The sequence below is a fragment of the Thamnophis elegans genome, chromosome 3 (genome assembly GCF_009769535.1).
Source record: "Thamnophis elegans isolate rThaEle1 chromosome 3, rThaEle1.pri, whole genome shotgun sequence".
In the NCBI taxonomy this organism is placed as follows: Eukaryota; Metazoa; Chordata; class Lepidosauria; order Squamata; family Colubridae; genus Thamnophis; species Thamnophis elegans.
The window spans coordinates 79,930,481-79,956,527 of record NC_045543.1 but is presented as its reverse complement, the minus strand read 5'-3'; the positions used below and the strand labels follow the sequence as shown (position 1 = coordinate 79,956,527).

The 26,047-nt window shown below is 35.3% G+C and overlaps 1 protein-coding gene across 6 annotated transcripts in view; it reads right to left on the bottom strand.

Annotated features, from left to right (window-relative positions):
- Window positions 1-26,047, bottom strand: part of PCSK5 (proprotein convertase subtilisin/kexin type 5) — a 160,442-nt gene that overhangs the window by 8,209 nt on the left and 126,186 nt on the right. For 4 of the 6 annotated variants that reach the window (XM_032212755.1, XM_032212754.1, XM_032212753.1 and 1 more), the window contains exons 10-19: window positions 22,504-22,607; window positions 16,399-16,516; window positions 14,969-15,178; window positions 12,668-12,804; window positions 8,375-8,518; window positions 7,759-7,861; window positions 5,729-5,922; window positions 3,643-3,727; window positions 1,268-1,365; window positions 1-130 (exon numbers count right to left, since the gene is read on the bottom strand). In XM_032212755.1, the coding sequence (XP_032068646.1) occupies window positions 1-130; window positions 1,268-1,365; window positions 3,643-3,727; window positions 5,729-5,922; window positions 7,759-7,861; window positions 8,375-8,518; window positions 12,668-12,804; window positions 14,969-15,178; window positions 16,399-16,516; window positions 22,504-22,607 (1,323 nt within the window). Of the gene's footprint in view, window positions 140-1,267; window positions 1,366-3,642; window positions 3,728-5,728; window positions 5,923-7,758; window positions 7,862-8,374; window positions 8,519-8,618; window positions 8,757-12,667; window positions 12,805-14,968; window positions 15,179-16,398; window positions 16,517-22,503; window positions 22,608-26,047 lie in introns of those variants that run through there. The other 2 variants (XM_032212756.1, XM_032212757.1) reach the window with 2 other exon arrangements.

The window sequence follows — 26,047 nt, the reverse complement described above, 5'->3', positions numbered from 1 at the left end:
CTTTTGCAAGTTTTATGTCCATTTTCTATTGAGTGATCCAAATAGTAGCCATTCCTACAAGCTACCACACATTTCCCATTCTCCATGAAATACTCTTCTGTGCAATTGATGCAAGCATCTGCTCCTGGGCCTCAAAAGCCAACAAAACAAAAATGATAACACAGTGCTGTATCCTCAATAAAGCATAGATAATGAATATTCACTAAACAATTTAGTAGTGTGATTACTAATTTGGTGGGATGAAAAGTGGTATTCTTACATGTAAACAAGAATGTTAAAAAGACATTCAAGCTCATCCAATTATACTGCTAGTCCCTCCTCATAGTCTCACTGATTTGTTAGAACTACTATTGGTTTGTTTTAGAATGGTTTCTATTATTAATGTTGACAATAGTTCTATTATCCCAGAGGGAGAAGCTACCATACTGTACATATTGAAGCTGTCCACACTGTGATCAATGGGTATTATCTAAGTATGGCCTAATTTTTTTAGAGTTTTAGAGTTTTATTGGGATTTATAGGCCGCCCTTTTCCCTAAGGGGACTCAGGGCGGCTTACATTCGTAGGGAAAGGGGAAGTGCAATATAACACAAAAACAGTATGTGACTAAAATAAACAGTAAAAAACACAACTTTCATTCAGCATTCAACACTCGGGCGGGGTGAATTAGAGACTTATCCCCAGGCCTGGCGGGATAGCCAGGTCTTGAGGGCTGTGCGGAAGGTCTGGACGGTGGTGAGGGTGCGAATCTCAACGGGGAGGTCGTTCCACAGGGTCGGAGCTGCTACAGAAAAGGCTCTCCTCCGCGTAGTCGCCAGTCGGCATTGACTGGCGGATGGGATTCGGAGGAGGCCCAATCTGTGTGATCTAATTGGTCGGAGGGAGGTGATCGGCAGGAGGCGGTCTCTCAGGTATCCAGATCCACTACCATGGAGGGCCTTAAAGATGGTAAGTAATACCCTGAAGCGCACCCGGAAATTGACAGGTAGCCAGTGCAGCTCGCGGAGGATGGGTGTTATGTGGGCGAACCGCGGTGCGCCCACTATCACTCGCGCGGCTGCATTCTGGACTAACTGCAGTCGCCGAATGCACTTCAAAGGCAGCCCCATGTAGAGCACATTGCAGTATTCCAGCCTGCAGTATGACAATCTGCGGTTCATATTTATAATAGTATTCTGCGTAGTGTTCTACAAAGCTTAGTACTTATTCTATTTTGTTGCAAGGAAGGCATAAATTATTTAGTTAACAAAAATAATATTAGAGGTACCTTCACAAGAAGCACAGGAATGATGGCATGGCTCACAGTCTCTGCCATTATAATATTTGCCTGCTTCACAGCGTATAACACATCTTGTTCCTTGTAAACTACATAAAAAAACACAAGGAGATTTAGATAATTTCTGCTAATATCTAAGAGGAAGAGAAAATACATTTATGGATTATAGTGAGTTCCATTTATGCCATTTATTAAAGTCTCATTAAAGTATGTTTGTAACTGATGTATTGAACCTCAGCCTCAAACATAATACTGCAGAAAATATTTGCATTTTTGAGAGCAAACAGACTACTCAGCTGCTATGCTTAGATATGAAGTGCTTTTGTTGATTTTGGTTTTGTTGTTAGTCTATAGGTTTTTTTAGATCCATGTCCATTGTGCTTGCTAATTTAATATGGCTATTTTAATGAATAATTATTATGCTGTTGTAGCTTTAATTTTCTTTCTCTCCTGATATGTGTACTGTAAGGAATACACATGTGCCTTAAAAAACATAACATATATAATTAAAATATTACATTATAATGAGATAATTACATCACAGTTAGATTATAGTATCAATTTTATATATGTGTTTTCTTTATCAGTACAAGCAAGTATATACAGTATATACAAGAAAAGTAAAGTAACAATTCTTCAGATGGAATGGAATTGAATGCGTCTTTTCAATTTTTTTAAAAAAGTTGTTTCATTATTGCTTCTTGTACCTGCAACATCTAGTGATAGCTAATTCATTCAGATTACAAGTTCCATGAAAAATAAGTACTGTTATAAGTTTCAGACTCTAAAATTACAAATTTTAGCCCTTTAAAGAAATCTTTTCTATTTTGTCTTCCAACCATTGATTTTTGTATTATTTAGCCTGATTATGAGCCCGAAAAGCTCAGAAGCTTTTGGGCCAATAAAACCAACAAAGACACATTTTAATTGTGGATTTAAATGAAGTTATGGAAATAGTTACAAAAACAAATTATTAATATTGTTTTTAGATATTTTATATTTTTTATAATTCTTAAATTATTAGACATATTGCAGAATGAGAACACAGTGCTTTGGTTTTTATATTGTACATACTAAAGGTTTTCTTAATGCATGATTAATCAAGTCAATACATATATTTGCAAAAAGCTAAATATAATGTGAAATATTTTTTTCTTCTGGAATGTTAGAAACTGCTTTCCCTATCAGAACAGAATAACAGAGTTGGAAGGGACCTTGGAAGTCTTCTAGTCCAACCCTCTGCTCAAGCAGTAAACCCTACACCACTTCAGACAAATGGTTATACAATCTCTTCTTAAAAACTTCCAGTATTGCAGCATTTACAACTTACAACTTCTGAAGGCAAGTTGTTCCACTGATTAATTGTTCTATCAGGAAATTTCTCCTTAGTTCTTCCTTGATTAGTTTCCATTGCTTCTTGTCCTACCCTCAAGTGCTTTGGAGAATAACTTGACTCCCTCTTCTTTGTGGCCTCCCCTGAGATATTGGAACACTGCTATCATGTCTCCCCTAGTCCTTCTTTTCATCAGACTAGACATACCCAGTTCCAGCAACCATTTTTTATATCTTTCACCTTCCAGTCCCCTAATCATCTTTAATTGCTCTTCTCTGCACTCTTTCTAGAGCAGTGTTTCTCAACCTTGGAGACTTTAAGTCCTGTGGACTTCAACTCCCAGAATCCCCTAGCCAGCTGGCTGGGAAATTCTGGGAGTTGAAGTCCACAGGACTTAAAGTCGCCAAGGTTGAGAAACACTGTTCTAGAGTCTCAACATCTTTTTTACATCATGGCAACCAAAACTGGATGCAGTATTCCAAGTGTGGCTTTACCAAGGCATTATAAAGTGGTGTGAACAGTTCGCGTGATCTTGATTCTATCCCTCAGTTTATGCAGCATAGAACTGCATTGGCTTTTTTGGCAGCAGCAGCACACTGCTGGCTCATATTTAAATGATTGTCCACTAAGACTCCAAGATCCCTCTCCAGTTACTACTATTGAGTGATGTACCACATATACTGTACCTGTGCTTTTCGTTTTTCTTGCCTAAATGTAGAACCTTACTTTTTTACCATTGAAATTCATTTTGTTAGATAGCGCCCAATGTTCAAGTCTGTCAAGATCCTTCTGTATCTTAAGCCTATCTTTTGCAGTGTTGGCTATTCCTGCTAGCTTGGTGCTGTGTGCAAATTTGATGAGTTCTCCATCTATCCCTTCATCCAAATCATTGATTTGCGCCTAAAACAGAGTCTTGGGGTACCCTACTGCATACTTCTCTCCATGTAGATGCAGGTCCATTGAGGACTACATCTTGAGCGTGGCTGGTCAGCCAGCTACAAATCATGTTAATTAAAGTCAAACATTTCCTTACCTTAGACCAGGTCTGCATTCTGTGCATGTATGAAATTCAGTGCATGACCTACAATTTTCACTGCATTTACGGCAAACAATCTTATCTAGAAACAAATACAATGCCGAGAAAAATTAAGATTAATCATATTTAAAGTTACATTAAATTAACACTTAAATAATTTACATATGACTTTTTCAAATTATTTGTAATTATAAATATATTTCCAAAGTATCATTACATCTGGAAAATTACTGTTCTATAAATCCTGCTTTGTTTTACTTATAGAAAGCCTCCTCAGTATTGTCAAAAGATAATCTTTTTTAAAAATAGGATATATAAATTACATGAATATGGATATATTGCAGATAGTTCTTCACTTACAGCAGTTCGCTTAACAGCCGTTTGAAGTTACAACGGCAATGTAAAAAGTGACTTATGGCAATTATGACCATTGCAGCATCCCAATGGTCATGTGATTTACATTTGGATGCCTGATAACTGACTCATATTTATGATGGTTGCAGTATCCTGGGATCATGTGATCACCTTTTGTGACCTTTTGACAAGCAAAATCAATGGAGAAAACCAGATTCACTTAACATCCATTTTACCTATTTGACAACTGCAGTGATTCATTTAACAAATGTGGCAAGAAAAGATGTAAAAGGGGGCAAAACTCACTTAATAAATTTCTCTCTTAGCAACATAAATTTTTGGCTCATTTGTGCTCATTGAGGAATACCTGTATTCTAAATTATATAACAATTATACAGCAGAGTAAATAATGCTTTGTAGAATGAAGCACATATAAACATATACTATTCCCTAATGATTATGGTGTGGGTAATGAAAATGGATGAAGACAAAAAAATTTTCCTAATGATTTTTTTTGATTTGAAATAGTAAATTATCCCTAGAATCAGAGTACTGCAATGTTGCAGGTATAAACAGTGCCCTGCAGTATTGCACTCCTGGAGCATCTACTCCAGCAGTTTGTTCTCATCACGGCCATCCAATTGCATAAGGCTAATGGCTATTGATCCCCATTATTTCCACTAATTGGCCCAACTTTGTTTTGAAGCCAGCCAAGCTTGTACATGGCACCATAGCTCATGATAAGGAAAGTACAATTACATGCTGTGTAAAATAAAAATATTTTCTTTGTCCTGATTCTTCCAGGATTCAGTTCCATAGGGTGATCTTTGTTTCTAGCATTTGAAGAAAGGGAAACAGCTTCTTCTTGTCCACTTTATGCACACTGGGCATAATTCAATACTCATCAATCAGGTTCCTAACTCATTTGTTTCCTTTCTGCCCTAAAAAGCCACACAAAAAGCAACCTTGTTTTCATGAGGAAGCTACTTGATCATATTAGTTCCTCTACTCTGAACCTTCTCTAGCTCTTCTAAATCTTTTTTAGAGTTTCACACAATATTCCAGATGCAGTTGCATCATTGATTTAGATATGGACATTTGAGTACAGTATTGCCATTTCTATTTTCAAAATGATTTCTTATTATTCCTAACATGTTGTTGGCCCTGTTTTTACAACAGATGTCCACTGCTGGCACCTTCAGTGAATTCCTTGCCATACCATACCAAAATGTCCACCGTACCATATCTTTTCCCTGCCTCCATTTCAGAAACTTGGCAATAATATTATATAAAGATTATCTTAAACTACTTAGAAATTAAAACCCAATTTTTCTTCTGTGTCACAACAAGCAAAATAATTTGTGTTATAGTTATGATATGACTTTATTTTATGCTTACCTGTAAATATGGAATGATCAGCTATGGAGATCTTTCTTACCCCCATTTGACTTAATATTTCAAAAACTACACAGTCTTATTTGTTTCATCAAGCTTTGAATAAACGTTTATCTGTTTGTTTATGTATTTACAGTATTTGATTTGATTTTCAAGGCTGTCTATTCAACCAACATTTGAGTTATTTGGTATATAATTCTAAAGTTCTGACTAAAATTTCACAGAGTTCAAACTGAAATGAACAGCAGTGTATTGAATGTACTGCATATAGGAATTTGATTTTATAGTTCCTTCCAATATTGTAACAACTGAACAATGTAAAAAAAAATCTTACTATTATCCAGGTAAAAGTCCTCTGGGCAGGAGGTAATACAGTTTCTAGATTCTTCATGGATAAAGTAACCAGGTTTACAGGTATTACATTGATCACTATGACTTCCAAAACATGTTTCACAGTTGGGTGAACACTTTTTACAACGTTTCTTGTCCGCACTATAGTGACCAGGTGGACAGTTGGGAACACAGATTCTTTATTGTAAAAAAAAAACAATAAGAGACAGAGATGGCATTAAGCTGGACTATGATCAATCAGTTAACAAAATTTTGTTTGAGTAACAAAAGCAGAACAATGGTTTCCCGATACTAGAGCCAGATACTGTATGATATAAATCAAACACTTCTTTCTGTCTAAATAAACACCTCAATTCACTTCCAATCTTAATTGGACAGAACACTATCACTGTAAATATATAATATTTAAGATAAAATTGCATTTTATATGAACATGATTTACAAAAATTAAAGATGCAAATCTTTTAGTAAATGTATCATTGGTCCAAATGATTTAAAAAAGCACATCATCCACGACAAAGTTTCAAGTGTGTATTTCTAACCTTGTCGAACTCTTTCTCATTCTTGAACAAAGTTCAAGTTATTTTTCTAATGTTCAAGTTATTTTTTTAAAGTGGCATAAAGTAGAATTTAGATAAATATATGGGTAGACAAAAAATATTCCAAAGAATGTAGTCCCAAGTCATGATTACAATCAGAGGAAAAAGACAAAATGCAGAATTATTTTGATTGAAATAAAATGTTTTAGAAGTAGGTGAGGAGTGGTAAATAAGGAGCTTCCAACTGAGCAAATAGATGTGAAAGTAAGTGATGAAATGATTTGGCATGAAACTAAGAGGGAATGCTGGAGGGATCATTTTACATATTTTTATGGGAATGAAGATATATGTCAAAGTGTGGAAGTGAAACAAATGCTATAAATGTTACTGTCCAAGAAAAACATAAAAATGAACTAATAAATAAGTAAGAATGTTAAGAAATAATAAGGCTGCTGTGTAGATGGCGTAACTGTTAACATATGTGATTTTCTAATGGAATCTCTACACAATGTGATGAATATGGGGGTGAAGACTACATCTGTGTCAAAAACTGGACACAAAATCTCTAGGGAATTTATCAAGTATGCCTTTGAAGGTCATTGGCAGAATTCTGGCACCGATTTGTAAAGTCAGAGGGCTACAACGGAGTATTCTTTCGTTGCGGGTGTTACTTGGAACCCTGACCCAGTAATATATAGTGAATGCTGTCTTAAGTCATGCTTTTAATGTCTTTGGCTTACTATTTCTTCCTTCCTTTGTGTGCAGATAGCTATGTTAATGTGTCATTTAGATAGGCTTTCAAAATTCTGCTGTTATTTCCTACAACAACAAAGCAGCATTCCTAGAAACCCTTCATGTTTCTTTCTTGACTGGGACTACCTCAAAAGGTGACATCACTCTTGAAAGTCTCTCCAAGTTTTTTTCTGTCCTATCTTATTTTAAACAAAATCTAGGTGGGGTTAGTTTGAATTTAATTCTCATGTCTGGACTATATAATCTCTTGTCCAGATTTTTCCATGAAAGCTCTTTCATACTTTCCCAAAGGTCAGCTCTAAATTCCTCAACAATAACATATATTTAACCCCTGTATGGACATTCCAACTTCAGCAACCATTCACAGTACAGCAATGATGAAAAAATGGTTTTATGATTAGTTCTCACATTTACAACTTTGCAGATGTTAAGCAAAAGAAATCCAAAGTAAGAATGTAAATACAGCTGCTGATTCACTTATCAACTGCTTCACTTACCAACCAAGTTGCCAGGTTAAGATAGGTTGCCAATTAAGATAGCTAAATGAGGACTACTTATAGTTAGATGGTAGTATAATGTTTTATACTATGCTAAATGGGATAATACTAAAAATGAAGCCATCTTGTATGATCTAATAAAAGTTGTCTAAATAGGAATTCTGACTAGTTTCACACTGGCTTATTGCATGCATATTGTATGAGAAGTAATAACTGTTTCATACCGTGTATTGTTTTTAGATTTATAGTAATAGTGTAGGCAATCATTGCAATGGTCTGGCCCTGGTCCACCACATCCAACCTTACTGCACTCTGCATTGCAGGGACCTTTGAAAAAAGACAAACAATCCTTGTAATTTTATTTTTATAGGAATTACTTCAAGTCTATTTCGTAACAAATAGCTCGGGTTCCATTCACACAACTGATTTGGAAGTTAAAAAAAAATCACTGAAAATATTGACTAGAATTAGATATATAATTTTTATTCTAAAAATTTAACTAAAGGTAAAAGCTAACACAAACCAATAGAAAGGAAAAAAGTAAAAAGTAAAAAGCAAAGTACAAGAAAGGAAATAAAAGTTGAAGGAAAATAGAAAAGAAAGAAAATATAAAGTAGCTTTTAAAATATTCTTCACAGCAGTTATAAATACAAATATTCAAAATACCTATAAGAACGTAAGTTATAAGAAAAAGTATTGAATAGAATTAGAAGTTTCTATAATAGAAAAAGAAGTTTCTAGAGACCGGTTTTCTGGCTTGGTTGAGGAAAACCAAAGAGCAAGAAAAAAAACTTTTTATATTAATAGTTATATTATTTCAAATATAATAATTAATGTTACCTGAATAGTCATCTACTCCATAATCTTCTGTAGGGTCTTCAATTGCACTCATGCGTACTCGTTCGCCTTTTAAAAAATCATTTCTTGGGGAGTAAGGCTGGATAGATGTCCCATAAAGTACTAAGGACCATTCTTTCAATTTACCTAGATGAATCATATTGGGAAGACAGGAAATTCCATAAGGAAATGTATTCTCTTTGATATTTATGGTAGCATATTTCAAAGAACTGTCAACTTTACCTGTTGCTGTTGAAACTATCTGGCTCAGGACACGAGGGATGAACTGCCCAATGAAGAAGAGAAGAGAAGAAACACTCTACTCACTGTTGCAATTGGGGGAGCTCTTCCTCCCTCTTCATAGAACCTATTGAGGTGAACTGCCCTGTGAGGAAGTGCAGGAGGATCAACTGTTCTGGAAGTGGTACGGTCATCTGGCCCTACAAAGGATTCACTACAGCTGTGTTTGCGTGCTATCTTGCTCTTATTCCTTCCCCCCACTTCTGCTGTGGCTTTTTAGGTGTCAAGCCTAAAATGTTTCATTATTCTGCATGGGGTGGTTAATATTGTTGTAAATATAATGAAAGCAAAGGTGGCAGTGACAATGAGCCCATAAGCAGAGGCAATCTAGATTCCGAATACCACCACTTCCTTGTTCCTCAATTTTAATACCTAACCTGATGGCACAGATTAAATAGCTTCAGTTCACTCACCATTGGGGGCCAGTTCTGTTTTGGGACCCATATAGCTATATAAGATGTATAAATGTGCATGAACATGCTTAAAAAATGTATTGATACAAAACATTACATTTTCTTTTCTTGCATCTCTACAAAGCTACCAATATGAATTTGCAATTTTAGTATTAAGAGGAAGACAGGAAAGTGAGTTTTGAAGTACTGTAATAAATAAAACATTATAATAAAATAACACACTTATTCAAATAGCTGATTTAAAATTATGTATATTATTTTTATATGGAACTGGAAAGATGGGCATATTAAAAGATCAAGGTCTCCTTGACTTGATATCAACTCCTGGTGATTATATACACCTGTTTTACAGTTTTCTTGGCAATAGTATGGAATGGTTTGTCACTGCTTTATTCTTAAGTTTTGTTTTTTTGTTTTTGCTTAATCACTCTAGTCTTCTGCTCTAGTTTTTTGGCATTCTCCTATCCAAGTACTTATTAGATTCAATCTGCTTAGCATTTTGAAGATAAGCAAAAGTTGTCTAGGCCTAACATGGAATATGAGAATATGCAATATTGCTGCTTATGCGCAGCCTTTCTATCTCCACAAATTATTATTAAACATAATTTCCAGGTAGAGTTTTCTTTAGTGTGAATAAATTAGAGATGATAAAATATGAGAAAACTATAGCAAAGCCATAGGCCTTCATACAACTATGCCACTTCATTGTTGTGTGGGAATTCATATGACTGAAACACATTATTCCATTGGAAGAGTTTCATATTTCATCAGTTATAATGCTGTTCAAAGCAAACAACACATTCATTTTCAAATGATGAAATGCTGAACAAATAACAATACCAGATCAAATGATGAATGTGTATGTGTGAACTGGATCCCAACCCAATACTTAACTAAGAGAATTTGCAGCAAAAATGAAAAATGAGATGATTCAGATGGTAAAATTATTGGTGATTATAATTTTGTAATTTTGGGCATGAAAAAAGATATTTTTATCCATATTTTTAGCATGGAATTTAGGAATTCCTGTGCAGCCAATCAATATTACAACCAATATCAGTGAAGAGTTGATAAACAAATATTCACTTCTACCGTGTTTCCCTGAAAATAAGACAGGGTCTTACTTTTTTTGACCTCTGAAATAAGCCCTTGGCCTTATTTTCGGGGAGGTCTTATTATTTTTGAGATGCAGGAGGCGGCGAGGGTGGTCACCTCATGGCTGCTGCTGTGTTGCAATATTTTCAGGGAGGGCTTATTTTTGGGGGAGGGCTTATTTTAGTGCATGTACTCAAAAGCCCAATTGGACTTATTATCCAGGGAGGTCTTATTTTTGGGGAAACAGGATATTAATATCAGCAACCTATGTCTGCACAAAATAGCTATAGCAGTATAATCCAGTAAGCCCTTTGAGGTAGTGCAGACAAGAAGAATAAACCATGAGTACTGGCATTCTCATTATAATAAGGAAGCAATAGCAATAGCACTTAGACTTACCATGTTTCCCCGAAAATACAACAGGGTCTTATTTTCTTTTGCCCCATGAAATAGGGCCTTGGGCTTATTATCAGGGAGGGCTTATTGCTTTGGAGTTGCTGGGCGGCTGCTCCCTTGAAAGCAGACTCCCGAAGAGCCGGGCACAGCCTCAGGGATGAAGCAGCCATGAGGTAACCACGCTCATGAGCAGCCGCCTGGCAAATTTTTTCATTTCATTTCATTTCCCTTTATTTGTATGCCGCCCTTTTCCCTGGGGGGACTCAGGGCGGCTCACAGTTCAAAAAGGGGGGGGGAGGACAAACAATTTTCTGACATGAAGACAGTACAACATATTAAAAGAAAACACAACAGTCACACAATTCGGGTGGGGTTAGAATCTTAACCCCAGGCCAGCCGGGATAGCCAGATCTTTAAAGCAGCGCGGAAGGACTGGAGGGTGGTGATCCCCTCTCCAGCCGGGCAGAGTGCCATTCACTGACCTAGGGGGTATCACTAAGGCATCAAGCCACATGGTAATCTGTCCGCCCCCAGTTCCCATGGCTTGGCACATTCAGGATATCCCCTAGGTCATTGCATGGAGCTCTGCCTGGCTGGAGAGGGGGGGTTGCGCGAGTGCCTGTTCTGCCCCCAGCCTCACCAAGCCCTTGAACAGCTCTCCCAGGGCACCGCCGCTGCCGCCCGCCGCCACCATGCTCCGAGTATAACTTCCAAACTCCAAAACTCGGCTGCCAAGTCTTCCAGCATCGGCTGCTCTAGGAGTGCTCTCCATGGTGGGCCGGCTGCCGGACAGAGAGTCTCCTGGACAGAGAGTCTTCCGGACAGAGAGTCTTCCAGCAGCCGGCCCACCATAGAGAGCACTCCTAGAACAGACGATGCTGGAAGACTTGGCAGTGGAGTTTTGGAGTTTGGAAGTTATGCTCGGAGCGTGGTGGCAGCGGTGGGCAGTGGCAGGCGGCGGCAGTGCCCTGGGAGAGCTGCGCAAGGGCTTGGTGAGGCTGGGGATGGAACAGGCACTCGTGCAACCCTCCTCTCCAGCCGGGCAGAGCTCCCTGCACTGACCTAGAGGGGTATCCCAAATGTGCCAAGCCACAGGAGCTGGGGGGGTGGGCAGAGCGCCACATGTCTTGGTGCCTTAGTGATACCCCCTATGTCAGTGAATGCATTCTACCCAGCTGGAGAGGGATTTGCCGGGCGGTTGCATGGTCACCTCATGGCTGCTTCTCCCCTGAGGCTGTGCCCAGCTCTTTGGGAGTTTAAATAAACCCAGGGGGTTTATTTTTGGGGGGTGGGCTTATATTTTTGCCCATGCGGAAAATGTGGCAAGGCGTTAGTTTCTGGACAGGTCACATTTTCGGGGAAACATGGTATATACCACTTCATGGTGCTTTACAACCCTCTCTAAGAAATTTGCAGAGTCAGCATGTTGCCCCGAACATTTAAGTCCCACAGCAATCGAAAATCTTATTCTCTAAAGGAAGAGGCGGAAAATCAAAACTTCTCCATGCTTTTCTTATTATTCTCTTCTGATGCTGAAGAGGCTGACAAAAAAAATCATTCTTCTGCTCATTTTCTCTGAGCAGAACAGAAAGGGTTTCAAAATTTTACAGCTTGCATTTACTGTAACCTGAACCTCAGGTTCTAGAAGTGAGACTCTTAACTTCACAGCAATCTCAATTATACTACAGCTGAACTAAACAGCTGAGTTATCTAATGTTATTACATCATAGAAACACAGAGATCTGAAACTGCTCTATAAGTGACTCAGAATCCTCTAGTTGAAGTGCTGTTGTTAAATCTCTGTGAAAAAGCATTTTATGGCGTCAAAATTGGAGGTTAATACTTCCTCTGTCATCTCCATAGCTAGAGTTATCACCCAATCTTCCCAGCAGATGTCGTGGCTAAGTGTGTAAAAGTCATTTGATGATTAATACCAAGGTTCCCTAGCTTTGATAAATAGCAAAAGACTTTTCACTTTTTGATTCTAAACAATATTTTATCTTTATAAATCAACTCAGCAACTACACTATGCTATATTACGTTAAATATACAAAAGGTAAAATGAATAACCAGCAGACTAATGTGTTCATACCTGGAGTCTTTACATTTCTTAGTTGAGATGGAGTATCATAGATTTCTAAAATCCAGTCACCAGCTGCTTTTTCACCCCAGCAGTGAGTTGTCATAAACTCCCAGTTTTTAAAACCTTCCATAGAATGGTCAAATAACCTTTTAAAGAAAAGCACAACAATGTATGTATAAACACAGAAAGAAAATATATTTAATAAAAATTTCATTTGATGCAATTGGATATAATCTATAGGGATTTGTGTCAGGCTCCAATATCTTCAAGGGTAGAATATAGAGATGCTTCATAAGGATTCTGGAAGTAATGCTGCATTTTGGAACCACTAGTTACGACCCTACTTTTATGAGTATATATGCTGATATAAATGGTCAAATTGCACAAATATGCTGATATTAAATTTAACAATAATAAAGTACAAACATTTAAAAAGTTTAGAAGTTTGTGAACTATAAGTGACATTATTCATATGGTCTGACATTTTTTAATATATCTAACCTACGTGTGTCATAATTGTGAAATAAAGTGAACATTAACTCTTAGCTATCATTGTCAAATTATTAATCATATACTTCTTACTATGTCTAATAAGTGCAGTAAATATGGGCCAAGTGTAACACTATTTATATGTTTTAGTTTCTTCTGAATTAATAAATCACTGAATTACAATTGATCGTGAAGACAGGTTTTCAGAGCTTTGAGTTAAATATTTTTTGTACAGCCACTCTTCATATGAGTCCATGAAAATACAAGTCAAATAGTCATAGTAAGCTTTTAGAAAAGATACAAAACATGAGGAATCTTTCTATAGTTCTCACATTAAAGGGATATTCCATAAGAAATCTTATTGAAGATTTGGACCATGCTTGGTTCAAAGTTCTGGACCCCACGACTAGAATACTAAACTGAACAGATAGGAGCATACAGTTTATGTCAAGCTTAAGAGAGGTCAAGCCTTAGTAGTATTTAGAGAAATGAACTCTTGGGAATTGCAGGCTTACTGGTGAGATTGGGAAATGGAAAAAGGTAATGTTAATTCAGTTCCATAGGACTGTCAAGAAAAGTGCATGGATGCAGTCACTAGGAGTTGACTAGTGTCATTTTGGCAGAATCTCCACTCGTTTATAATGGGCATCACAATGTTGCACAACATTTACTGCAATCATAACTTTTATCATAACAAATAACATGAAAGGGCCTGCAAGTGACAGCAATTAAGCAAACAGCTACAACGAACACTATTTTTTATACTTATTTTTTTTATAAAACATGAAATCAATATTATCCATTGAATTAACAATTTACCTCTAGTCAATTGTTGCTTGCAAATGCTACAGGTAAAGGTTAATTCAAACCAGAATTATATTTTCAAAAACCCAACATCTGATATTCTGCTGATAATGAAATGTCAATCTGCTTGATTTAAAAATCTATATTGGCAAAGCAATCAGCCCTAAACTTAGGATAGTCCAAAGTACCCTTGTATCTGTTTGCAGGCTCTCTAGAATAGCATATTCTATAGAGGGATTCAGGAGGAAGAAAGAACCAATAAGGGGAGAGGGGAGAGTCATTTTACTCAATTGGAAGTATCTTCTATTTACAGAATAGCCAGTTTTAATCTAAAGTGCATTTAAATAAAGGAATAGATAAGAGAAAGACTTCCTTATCTTTATAATAACAACCAAAATTGTTTATCATAATTCTTGAATCTGATTTAGATTTAGATAATCTTAGATAATCTTAGTAATTAGATTATATACTACATTCCAGGCACACTTTCAACAGATAACATTTTTAGGGATCAACTAGTATTATTATCTTTTTTTAAGAATGCTTCCCCCAACCCCTGAGTCCTGTTATGGCCAGAATATACTCCAGAATGAAATATCCTTTTGTGAGCATCAGGAAAAAATTCAAGACAAAAAAAAATCACAAATGCAATTCAGAGTCATGTTAGGATCACATATCAGACAGGCCAGACTATATTTTGGTTTGGCACCATTCTTTTTTCAGAACAGTGAGGAGATTCATTAAGATTTATTTCTTCCTTCAACTGTTTTCTTGAAGTACTGTTCTTACTCTATCTTTTGTAATTTGCAATTATCATTCAAAGTATCAGACAAAAAAAAATTGCAGAAGATTTTAGTTATTCTTGCCCTGCTATTGCTCATGACAAAATTTGAGATTTCCACTTGATGTGTTCATTATCTCAGAGTGGTTCCTCAATTTATCTTTTCTAAAAGTTCATACATTTTTAAGTGCACCCAATTTGGAAAGTGAGTTTCCATAAAACTGAAAGTTAAATACCTGTTAGCCAATAGCTGAGATCTTGTTCCAGAAGGAGAAGTTAAATAAATTGCCAGATCACCTCTTCGAGGGTGTGTAATAGTGATTCGTACCACCACATGTTCTAGATATATTACATGGTGATTAGTATTATCTGCACATCCTGTGGCTTTGTATATTGAACGAACTCCATTATCTGGTCCATTACGAATATTATCTGGTCGTATTGTTCTGTTTGAAAAATACACACCAAATTAAATATCCAGGGTATATGAGAAATTTATCATATCTAAAACATCTCTGAAATACAGCTAGTCCTCAATCTAAAACAGTTCATTTAGTGACTGTTTGAAATTACCTCGGCATTGAAAAAAGTGACTCATGACCAGTTTTCATGTTTACAACCGTTGCAGCATGGTCACATGATCAAAATTTGCCAACTGGCACATACGTATTTTTCAGAGTATAAGACGCACCTTTTCCCTCAAAAAAGAGGCTGAAAATCTGGCTGTATCTTATACACTGAATACAGCATTTTTTGCCTCCAAAACCCCACTTTCTTCACCAAAATGGCTGTGCGTAGCTTTTAGGAGGTTTTCAGAGAGTTTCTGGGGGCTGGAGAGGGCAGAAATGAGTGGAAAACGGGCCGTTTTTTGCTCAATTTTGACCCCCCACCGGAGCACTCTGCAAGCCTTCCAAAGGCTATTCATGCCCTTATTTTGAAAAAAAAAATGGGCCCGTTTTCATGAAAAAACGGGCCATTTTTGGGAGGTTTGCCGAGTGCAAAAACTTTTTTTAAAATTTGCCTCTTCAAAACCTTGGTGCGTCTTATACTCTGCTGTGTCTTATACTCTGAAAAATATGGTATTTACAATTGTTGTACTAACCCAGGGTTATGTGATCACCATTTGTAACCTTCCCAGCTGGCTTATGAAAAGCAAAGTCAATTGGGAAAAGCTGAATTAGCTTATCAAAGGCATGATTCAATTATTCACTTAACAATTATGGCAAAAAGTTTTTAAAATAGAGCACAACTCACTTGACCACTGCCTTGCTTAGCAATGAAAATTTAGGCTCAATTGTGGTCATATGTTGAGAACTACTTGTAAATTTTTTCTTCTGACTGTGCAGGGCTGTGAGAACCATTTGGAGAGGTGCTTGGTGAATCTATTGAAGCTTATGAACCTATTATCTGAACTGTTAAATGTTACTCCTTTGAAAGGTGGCACAAATAACTCAAAGGCTCCCTTACATTGTCTGAGTATCCATAGATTGAGCATGCATAAAACATGCACAAACAGCAATAACAACTCTTATTGAGCATAATTTGCACTAAGCCTTTTTTCAGCAAAGGAGCAAAGAAAATCCTGTTAAACAACTAGTTTATAAAAACATTCATGTAAAAAAAAATCTCAGTAAATATATTGGTCAATATCTTTAATAAATGTTACTTGATTTGTCGATCTGTGTTCTCAATGCAGACATGCTGTGGGGGGACTGTTGTCCACTTTTCTGCTTCTACCACCATGGCTTCAGCATCCATCAATCCAAATCCGTATAAGTGGCTAACTACAAAACATAAAACATTATTACAATCTTGGAATAGCTATTTTCATTTTCGTACAACACAAACGTCTATACTCTATTTAATTCCTTTTTCTCAAAAAATACATTGTTTCATAATATCACATGTATCCTGAATTCTTAAAATTGCCACTTAGAGCTGCAATAATTGGTCCTATAATATTAATTATCAATGTAGGTTTGGGGTTTGATGATTACATATATGATCAATTCATTTCTTCCTCCTCCTCCTCCTCCTCCTCCCCTCCTCCTCCTCCTCCTCCACCACCACCACCACCACCACCACCACCACCACCCTTATATTTTGCAATCAGGACAAAGATAGTGAAAGACACCAGTATCAGTTTAATGGAATGTGGAGAAAGCTATAGGAAATGAGATAAATAAAGAATGAAAAAAGGTGTTGGGAAATAAATCTTCGAAGCAAAGCATATATATGTTTTAATATATCCCATGCTTTAACAAATACATCATGAGTTTTGTTGGTTAAATTTATGAGTTATAACTCCCACCAGCCCTCACCTTTGTATTGCTGGGTTTATCCAATAACACATAATTTAGCAAATCCAGCTAATAATTTGTCAAAGTATTAAATAAGAAATAAGAATTACATCTTTAATAACCATCATTAATCAATGATATACAAATACCATGATACAGACTAAAGTGTTGTAGCCAAAGCAGGGTGAATTCTGGGCCTAAAGGAATACTCCATTAAAAAATTACATTGTAAGTTTTCAGAATAAAACTTTGACTACTCTCTATGTTACAGAAATAAATTGCAATACTTTTGACCAGTGATATCTATAAATTTGATGGATTATTTGGAGAAATACACATTACTTTTAAAAAACCAAGTTCTTTGTATTACTCCCATCAAAAAAATATAGCCAAAATCTATTCAACTGGTCACTTTTTAAAAATTTCATTTTTTCATTCTTGAGAAAAGATTATCACCCAATATTATAATATCTAGTTTAATTTGTCATGAATGGCACTACTCTTAATGTTTCAAACTGGTTTTGATGATAAATAATGAAAGGAGACCGATGTACCCTGCCATTTAAAAAATTGCGCACATAATATACATTTAAACATAATCCCTCCTCAATCCAATTCAAGAAGGATCACGCTGAGCAGTTATTAAAGTTTCCATATGGAAATGTTCCAGAAAGCTGATGGATGGCTGTCTGAAATGCATTGTACTTTAAAGTTTCTGATAAAATGGATTGGTCCAAGCAGCTGCCAGAATCAAGACAAGCCCATCATTTTCACAGACTAAATACCGTATATACTCGAGTATAGGCCGACCCGAATATAAGCCGAGGCACCTAATTTTACCACAAAAAACTGGAAAAGTTATTGACTCGAGTATAAGCCTAGGGTGGGAAATGCAGCAGCTACCGGTAAATTTCAAAAGTAAAAATAGATACCAATAATGTTTTTGAATATTTATTTCAAAGAAAAACAGTAAACTAGCGGTGTATTCAATGAAATACTTCACTCACCTCATGATGCTGATGTCCCGCTGTGATGATGATGTCCCGTGCAGCCGCGGGAGCGATGTCCCGCCTCCTATGACACACGGCACAGTGATTCCTATCATTGGATCACTGTACCAGAGGAGGTGGGACATCGCTATGTGGCTGCTTGCCATAACAAGGAGGAGGTGGGACATCGTTGCAGAGCGGCAGGAGGGGGAGGAAGGGGAATCGTAAGACAGCCCTGCATTACATTAGAACGTGAGGAGGGGGGATGGTGCGGTGCGCGCTGCGCGGCAAACTGACACAGAGGGAGGGGAAACTCACAGGGGCACTGGGCCATTCACGAGTGTCACCCAGCGGCATGGCCCCGCCCCTTTTTCTCCTCCATTTTGGGCAAATTTTTCACTGACTCGAGTATAAGCCGAGGCGGCTTTTTTCAGCCCAAAAAGTGGGCTGAAAAACTAGGCTTATACTCGAGTATATACAGTAATAACAATTTTGGGAAAACATTACAGGGTTGCTAAAACTTGCTGATCCTCTGCATCTTGAAGGGGAATAAAACCCCATCCATTCAATCTCACATGGTAAAATTATCCTTTTATATGTGTATAAATTAAAGCTATGAAGGTTATTAAAACTGATATTAACCAATCCTAGAACCTCTTGAAGGTATTGTGTCATGTCTTGGAAATGACTTTTAAATAATACTTAAGATTGTAATTATCATTTTTCGGCCTGAAAAATGTAACTCTGGGGCATATCATTTTTGAAAATACGTGTCATAGACTGGAAAAGTTGTTCTTGCATATGAATAATATACACAAAAATTGGTAACCTTTCCATATGAATCCCAGCAAAGTCCTTCCTCATTAAAGAGAATCAATACTGGTAAAGTACTATCCAATTCTATCATTATATTTTTTTGGAGACAATTTTCTCTTTTAAAAATAAAAAAATGATGAAGTACTTAGCCTTAAACCCCTGCATATACTGGTATTTATTTATTATTTGACATGCATTATTCCCCATATGAATTCTACTGAAAAAGAAAACAAGTTAAAATTTGTTGATTTCCAAAAATAATGCGATATATGGTGATCTGAAACAGTTTTTTGGAGGTTTCTTGGTGCTCTCTGAGTTGGTTATTGTCTTACAGATATTTAATTACCTGCCTAGGTTATCAGTGCTAATGGGTATAAGGTTTTCTCCCTGGTTATATACAGGTAATCCTCAATTTAAGATCATAACACGGATTGGACTTTTGGTCAAACGCTGCGGTTGTAAATTAAGGCACCCATATTTTGATTCAATTGTTTTACCGTTTTTTTAATACTTGATTTTTATAAAACAGATCTGTCATCACTTTGAGATTAGAAGAACTGCTTGCAGTTAAGATTCATTTTCTTCTTTAAATGTCTTTCAATGATTATGGCACAGGGTATCATTATCATCATCATCATTCTTCTTTTTCTCTTCTTACCAAATATTGCAGTGAACTGATAAAGAATATTCTAGAAGAATAGTTCCTCAAAAACAATGTATTATTGGAGTTGCTATATGGATACAAATTTCTATATTTTATATTAAATATTAAAAACTACAGTATATGTTGCAGGTATATAGGCATACTCAATGAGAATAAGAATAATTGGTTTTAATGCAGATATGGAACTTGAAGGCTGGGAGTTTTTATTCATTTATTCATTCCCCTTAAATAGTTTCATTTACCTACCGTATGAAAATTTCTGAATTTATCTTTTACCATTTTGGATAGCCAACAGTAGATAGCAGAAACAAAGATTTTTCAAATCACCTTGACTTTGAGCAACTTTCAGAAGTGAATTATTGATACCTGGAATTCATTTAGTTAAAAGCAATTTAAGCAAAACCAGGTATTTAATGTCTATTCCTCAAATCCATGGGTAAGAAAAGGCCAAAAACCATCACTAGTTTAACCAATTTATTTTAACTTATCCCTCTGGGGATCAATGGCTACATTTTTACTTTAAAAAAACAACAACTGATGATTTAAAACTCCATAGTAATAAAAGTGCTTAAACCTGAGATCGCCAAACAATCAAGTCAAGCAGTTCAAGGAAACAACATGCTAACCCACCTCCGAATACAAGTTTTCAGTGATTTTTGAGCAAGAAATTTATAAACGTTTTATAAAACATTTATAAAACATTTAGAAATTCATAAGCATTTTATCTATTTTCTCCTTTGTGTTTTCTTTTATTTCTAAAGTAATATCCTCACAAATGTGCCATTCGGCTATTTGTTTATACAATCTTGTGGAGGAAAAATTTAAAAAAATCTCATTGTTCTCCATGCTGTTTTCAAATAGTGTAGTTTATTTGATAAAAGTGTGTAGGCTAGCATTATAATTTTAGCCAGTAAAGCTAAAGTTAAAGCTAAAGTAGGATAAGATTGTAGCCAAGGCTAGTTTTAGAACACTGCTTGGTTCGTTTTTCTCACACACCTTATTATGATACTGTCATTGAAGAAATATGTTCCAGCCATAAAAAGAATTATAGTACATTTCCAAAGGGATTCAGTCTGATCGGTGTAATTCATTCTATGAAAAACAGGTTTTTAATTATTATTTTTGGCTGCAGCTGGGGACAATAGTGAAATATTACACTAAATAATGCCACGTGCAATAGTAAAATAGAGTTCCATTTTTGCCAGAAGCAGTATACAGTGCGCACGTATATACTCCCCGCATCAAATTAAACATTGGAGGTTGCTATTTAATCTAAATCATTTGCTTTTGCTTCATCCAAAACTAACAAAAGGTTGAAAGGGAGTTATAGTTTTATTGAAACCATTTGCTCAGCTTACATTGCCAAGATAATTGACTTAAAACTATTCACCTTAATTAGGTTAAAGTTGATTCTTCAGTTCCATAGTGAATAGGGATTATTTTGTTCTTTTCTTCCTATTTTTATAATTTAGTATGAGGTAGTGTATAACTACATACCTATATTGCACTATATGGGATATTAATTTGCAACTGTTACAAAATGCAGCGGGATAGATTTCATGAATAGCTTTCATGACAGAAAATAGATTTCATGACAGAAAATAAGGTAAATAATGTTTCTAAATATTGGTTTAATGCACTCACTTCCTAGATGTTTTGTTATATTCATGCAATGGATAACATTTCAAGCAAGATGGCACAATAATATTTATTAATTGTATCCCAGTGATATTTATCAATTTTTCCTGCTATCTTATGCACTAATTGGTTTTCATAAGTTGAATATATAAAACAGAAATATAAAATGTTCCCAGAGAAAAGTAGCAAATAAATTAAGCTGCATAAAAATAAACCAGCATTCAATTAGTTTAACAATGTTTCTGCAATTATTGTAGCATTTGGAATCATGCCCAGATATTCTGTTGTTATTTTGACACTGTGGTTAGAAATATTTTATAGCTAATACGCTCCTTCAGAAATATGAAATAATTAAATAATAAAACAATGATTAACATACAATATGAATAATTTTTCAGTTTATGCTATCATACAAAATATAATAATTTTTAAATACATAAGAACAACATAAAAGATAAAAAACATTAAACTTTCAACTGAAATTTATGGCTTAGAATTTGTTATGTTCTACATGGGCACCTGCATTTATATTCTTTATGTCATGAATCTTTTTCTTATACACATTAAATTGAAATCAGTATCATTCATTTGATGCATATGTATAAGGTTCAAATGTCTCGTTATTTTAAACTACTTATTTATATGAAGGAGTTGTTAGAAACATCTTTTCTAAAAGAAAAAAGAAATTATAATATTGCAGGTACTATTTGAAAGTCTAAAGTTTAAATTCAGAAATAATTTTGTCAGTACATAAGCAAGAAATACTCAGTATTAATTTTGCTTAATATCCCATTTTTTTAGATGACATGTTCCTTCATCTTTATGTCAGTTTACATGCATATTTATTCAATGTTATCATTTATATATTCCATTTTCCATAATATATTCATATTCATTGTATTTTATAATACAATTATTTTTGTAAGATGTTTCTCCAAATGCATATTTTTATCTATTCCTTAATATGCATATTTTTGTTTACTATTTTCAATAATATTCAGAAATACATATTGTTTACATTTATATTATTTAGCTATGAATAATATATAACTAACATTTCTCCAATCAACCCATATAAGAGGTAGCTGTGAATCTTTTTTACTTTCAAGAATAATATTTTCTTTGTAATGAGGATTCCTTATTTTATCTAAAACACAGTTATATGTAAGAGGCATAATTCTTGATCTTGTAACCTCATTTACTTTATTAGTGTAAACAAAAGAAGCTGCATGAACTATACCTGGTAGAAAAACACTTGGGACTAAGAAAAAAGGGATAATTATAAAGGGAAATTTAGAAATAAAGGAATATTAGGGACTTTATTGAATAAGACCTGAAATGTTGACTATGAAATGACAACTTACCCTTGTAACCAGCTGCATTGGTTTTCCAGTCATTGGCAATTAGATGTCCAGCTCCTGACGTCCTTACAATAATATGTTGAATATCCCTCCATGTTAGTAAACGACTAGAAAAAGACAATACAAATGTGATTTTCTAAAAGGAAAGAAGTATAGATGCAGAGGTGGTTATCTAAAAGAAAGAAAAATGTCAAAAATGTTCAGAGCAAGAATAAATTATGGGCTAAATTAGTCCTTTTTCATAATTAATATTTTGAGGCAATATTTTAGCATACATAAAACTATTTCATTTGCATGAAAAAATAGTTAATTGTTATGTGATATTTAAACAACAGTTTTTGCACATGTATAGCCTCATTGTGAAGTGAGGCCGCTTGTCAGTGTGGCTAGGCCTTGCCTTGACACTTGGAAAGAGAGACTGCACCAGGACTCCTTGGTGTTCCCTGAGCGTGCTTGTTTTGTTGCAGACGTTTCATTGCCCAAACTAGGTAACATAATCAGTGCCCTGATAATGTTACCTAGTTTGGGCAATGAAATGGCTGCAAGAAAACAAGCAAGCTAAGAGAACACCAAAGACTCCTCATTTCAACCCTGAGCTACAAATATTCTCCTTTATTAGGGACTGTGTCACTCCTATGCTAAGCTGCTGGTTATGTTCATACCAGGGGTGGGTTTCTGCCAATGTTACTGCTGGTTCATTGCGTGCGCGATTTGCGTGCGCACCTTCACTCATGTGCCTGACACATGCTCCGTGCGCATGCGCAGAACATTAAAAATGTAAAAAAAAATCATGCTGCAGCAAAGGGGGAAATGGTTCGGGGGCGTGGTGAGCCTGCCGCCCTACCGGCTTGGCAACCAAGTTGCAATTTCCACTATTGGTTTGCCCAAACCAGTGCGAACCGGTAGCAACCCACCTCTGATTCATACTCAGTCCATGCTCTAGCAACTTTGGCTACAATGAGAAAAACATTAAAATAAAATATCCTTGTAGGTTGTGCTTATAATGATTATTTCATGCTTGGCTTGCAAGGACCAGATGCTACACTGTGGCTTAAGATCAAGAGATCTTGTTGGAGAAAGGAAAGCATTGGGAAGATTTCCAATTCTGATTCTGATCTTTGTGCTGGTAGAGATTCCAAAATTTGCTAGATGTCCCCACATTTTATTTATTTAAATTTATATGCCTGCCTATCTCAGTGACTATGGGTAGTATACAAAGATTAAAAACCCAACAATTAAAAACAAACACAATGATACCACACAATTATAAAATCACACCAACCACAGATCAAAGATGTAAGCTTTTGTGGCCTATGTATGCACACATGCCTGTGCTTGTACGAGGGTGCTTGTAAAGAAGCACCCTCCTAGCAACCAGTAGCAAACAAGATCACCCCAAACAAGTTATGACTCATAGTGTTAGATATCAGGACAGATTTTGTATAACAAGGACATTGAATCTACCCTTCGAGTTTAGTTGGTTTTTAAAATTTTATTTCAATTTATTTATCTATTTGTTTTTAATCATTTTTTATATTTTAGTCATTTTTATTTATTTTTTAATTTTTGTTGGCTGAGGGACATGTTTATCTCAAGCAGGTTTAAAATCAGATACTTATGCTGTTCTTATTGTTCTAAGCATATTATGTTCTATTTGTTCTAATAAAATTGTGTGAATATGTTCTAAGAATATTCTTCTTCTGAAGATAAAAGACATATTTTTGCTGCTTGCCATGAGCATTTGTGTTCTAGCACTAAAATTAAGCAAAGAAAAAAAAGAATGAATGGAAAAAATCCAATTTATATTAAAATTTATAAAGATGGAATTAAACCCCAATTAATTACATAGCATCACCTACATACTTGCTAGTGTAATCTGTTGATTCTGTTGTATACCTAATCATGTACAAATGCTTTCAAAGTCCCAGTTATAGAAATAATGATGTAATATTTGTAACAGTTTGAAATCAAATAATAAGGAAGTTTTCTTCTCTAACAAAATAAAATCATACAGAGAAATAAAAACAAGAAAAAGTGAGTCCGACCACGTATATCTGTGCAATGTCAATTTATATATCCTTGCAGTAAACAAGCAGCATGAATACCAAAAGCCTTCAATTTGGTCTTAAGACTTAATCAGCAAAGAACTACAGTATATCAAATTTATGTCTGCCCTACTGCACAATTCCTTTGATATACTGTATGTTTCCCAATCGTTTTTCCTTTAATTCAGCTACTGTATACATTCAGTTTGCACAGCCACCTGCTTAATGGAGGAAAATACTTTTCTAGCAGAGATTGTTTGCTAAACCAGTGATACAGCCAGGAGATTAAAAGTAAAAAATCCAGTTTAATGATGTAAAACATATGTGTTCAGCCTTATGCAGACTCTGTACCTTTAGAAAAGAAAGAAAGAAAATCTTGGCTATAAAAATTTGGGAATGATATCTTCTGGAAGTATATCATTGATACACAGAATGGCCTTTGGGGTCTACCACAAGGTTGCCCTGAACTGCATTAATAAGGACAGCTCTCAAACTTTTTCTCTGATGCATTTTATAGGGTTAAACTGGATATATTTAGGAACAAACCAGCCATATAATCACTGAGAATGTATGGGGAATATAGTAGAGAAATTTTTATTTGCCAAAAATTCTTCAGGTTTGCAGTTTGTTTTTATTTTAAAGCTATATGTTTATAGTTACAATTCTTCAAAATTCATGTCACAAAAACTTATCTGCGTGTACTTTGCTTTGTTGTCACTAGGAGACACTGTAATGCCTGTTAATCTACATACAAAAATGTCATATTTTAACAATTGTTTCTAAATTTAATTAACAGGAATATCTTGATTAAAACTTCCAGTATTTTTCTAACTTATCAAATTCTTCCAACCTCTAGTTAATACTGTATTTCTTAATCCAAATATCTAAAATATTTAGTTCTGTGCTTGAGCATTGTAAGATTACTTCTCGATAATTTCTTTGGGTTTTGCCTATTTTGCAAAGTTAAGCAATGCAGGAGTATTGAATTAAACATTTAATTTCTTTCTATTTGTCTTTGTAAAGGTCTACCAGACAAAGTAGTAGAAGAAAACTGAAAAAGTAAAATAAAAAAACATTGATATACATCCCCCTCCCACACATTCCTGCTATAGCCTCCACATCATTCAAAACAAACACAAGGCAAAAATTCTAAAATACCATTATTTAAAATGATCGATTCTAATATAAGGGATACAATACATAGGTATGTATTTTGTTTGTACACAAATTTGTGAAGGATGAACATGACAATGTAAACTCCTGGCTGGAGTTTATGAACTCTAGTTCATAGAGTTTATGATTTTTAAAGTAGGAATACTTTTCTCTTACAATTTTTTGCTAGCTGCTACAGCAGACAAGAAGCAGTATCATAATAACATCTGTTGGATTGAAAAAGACATGGAAATAAAAGGAATGACTTCAGAATATCTCTGCTAGACTAAATGTTGAATTGATATCCTAAAGTAGTTGGGTGGTGTTGGTGTTCCAACCAATTTAAACAT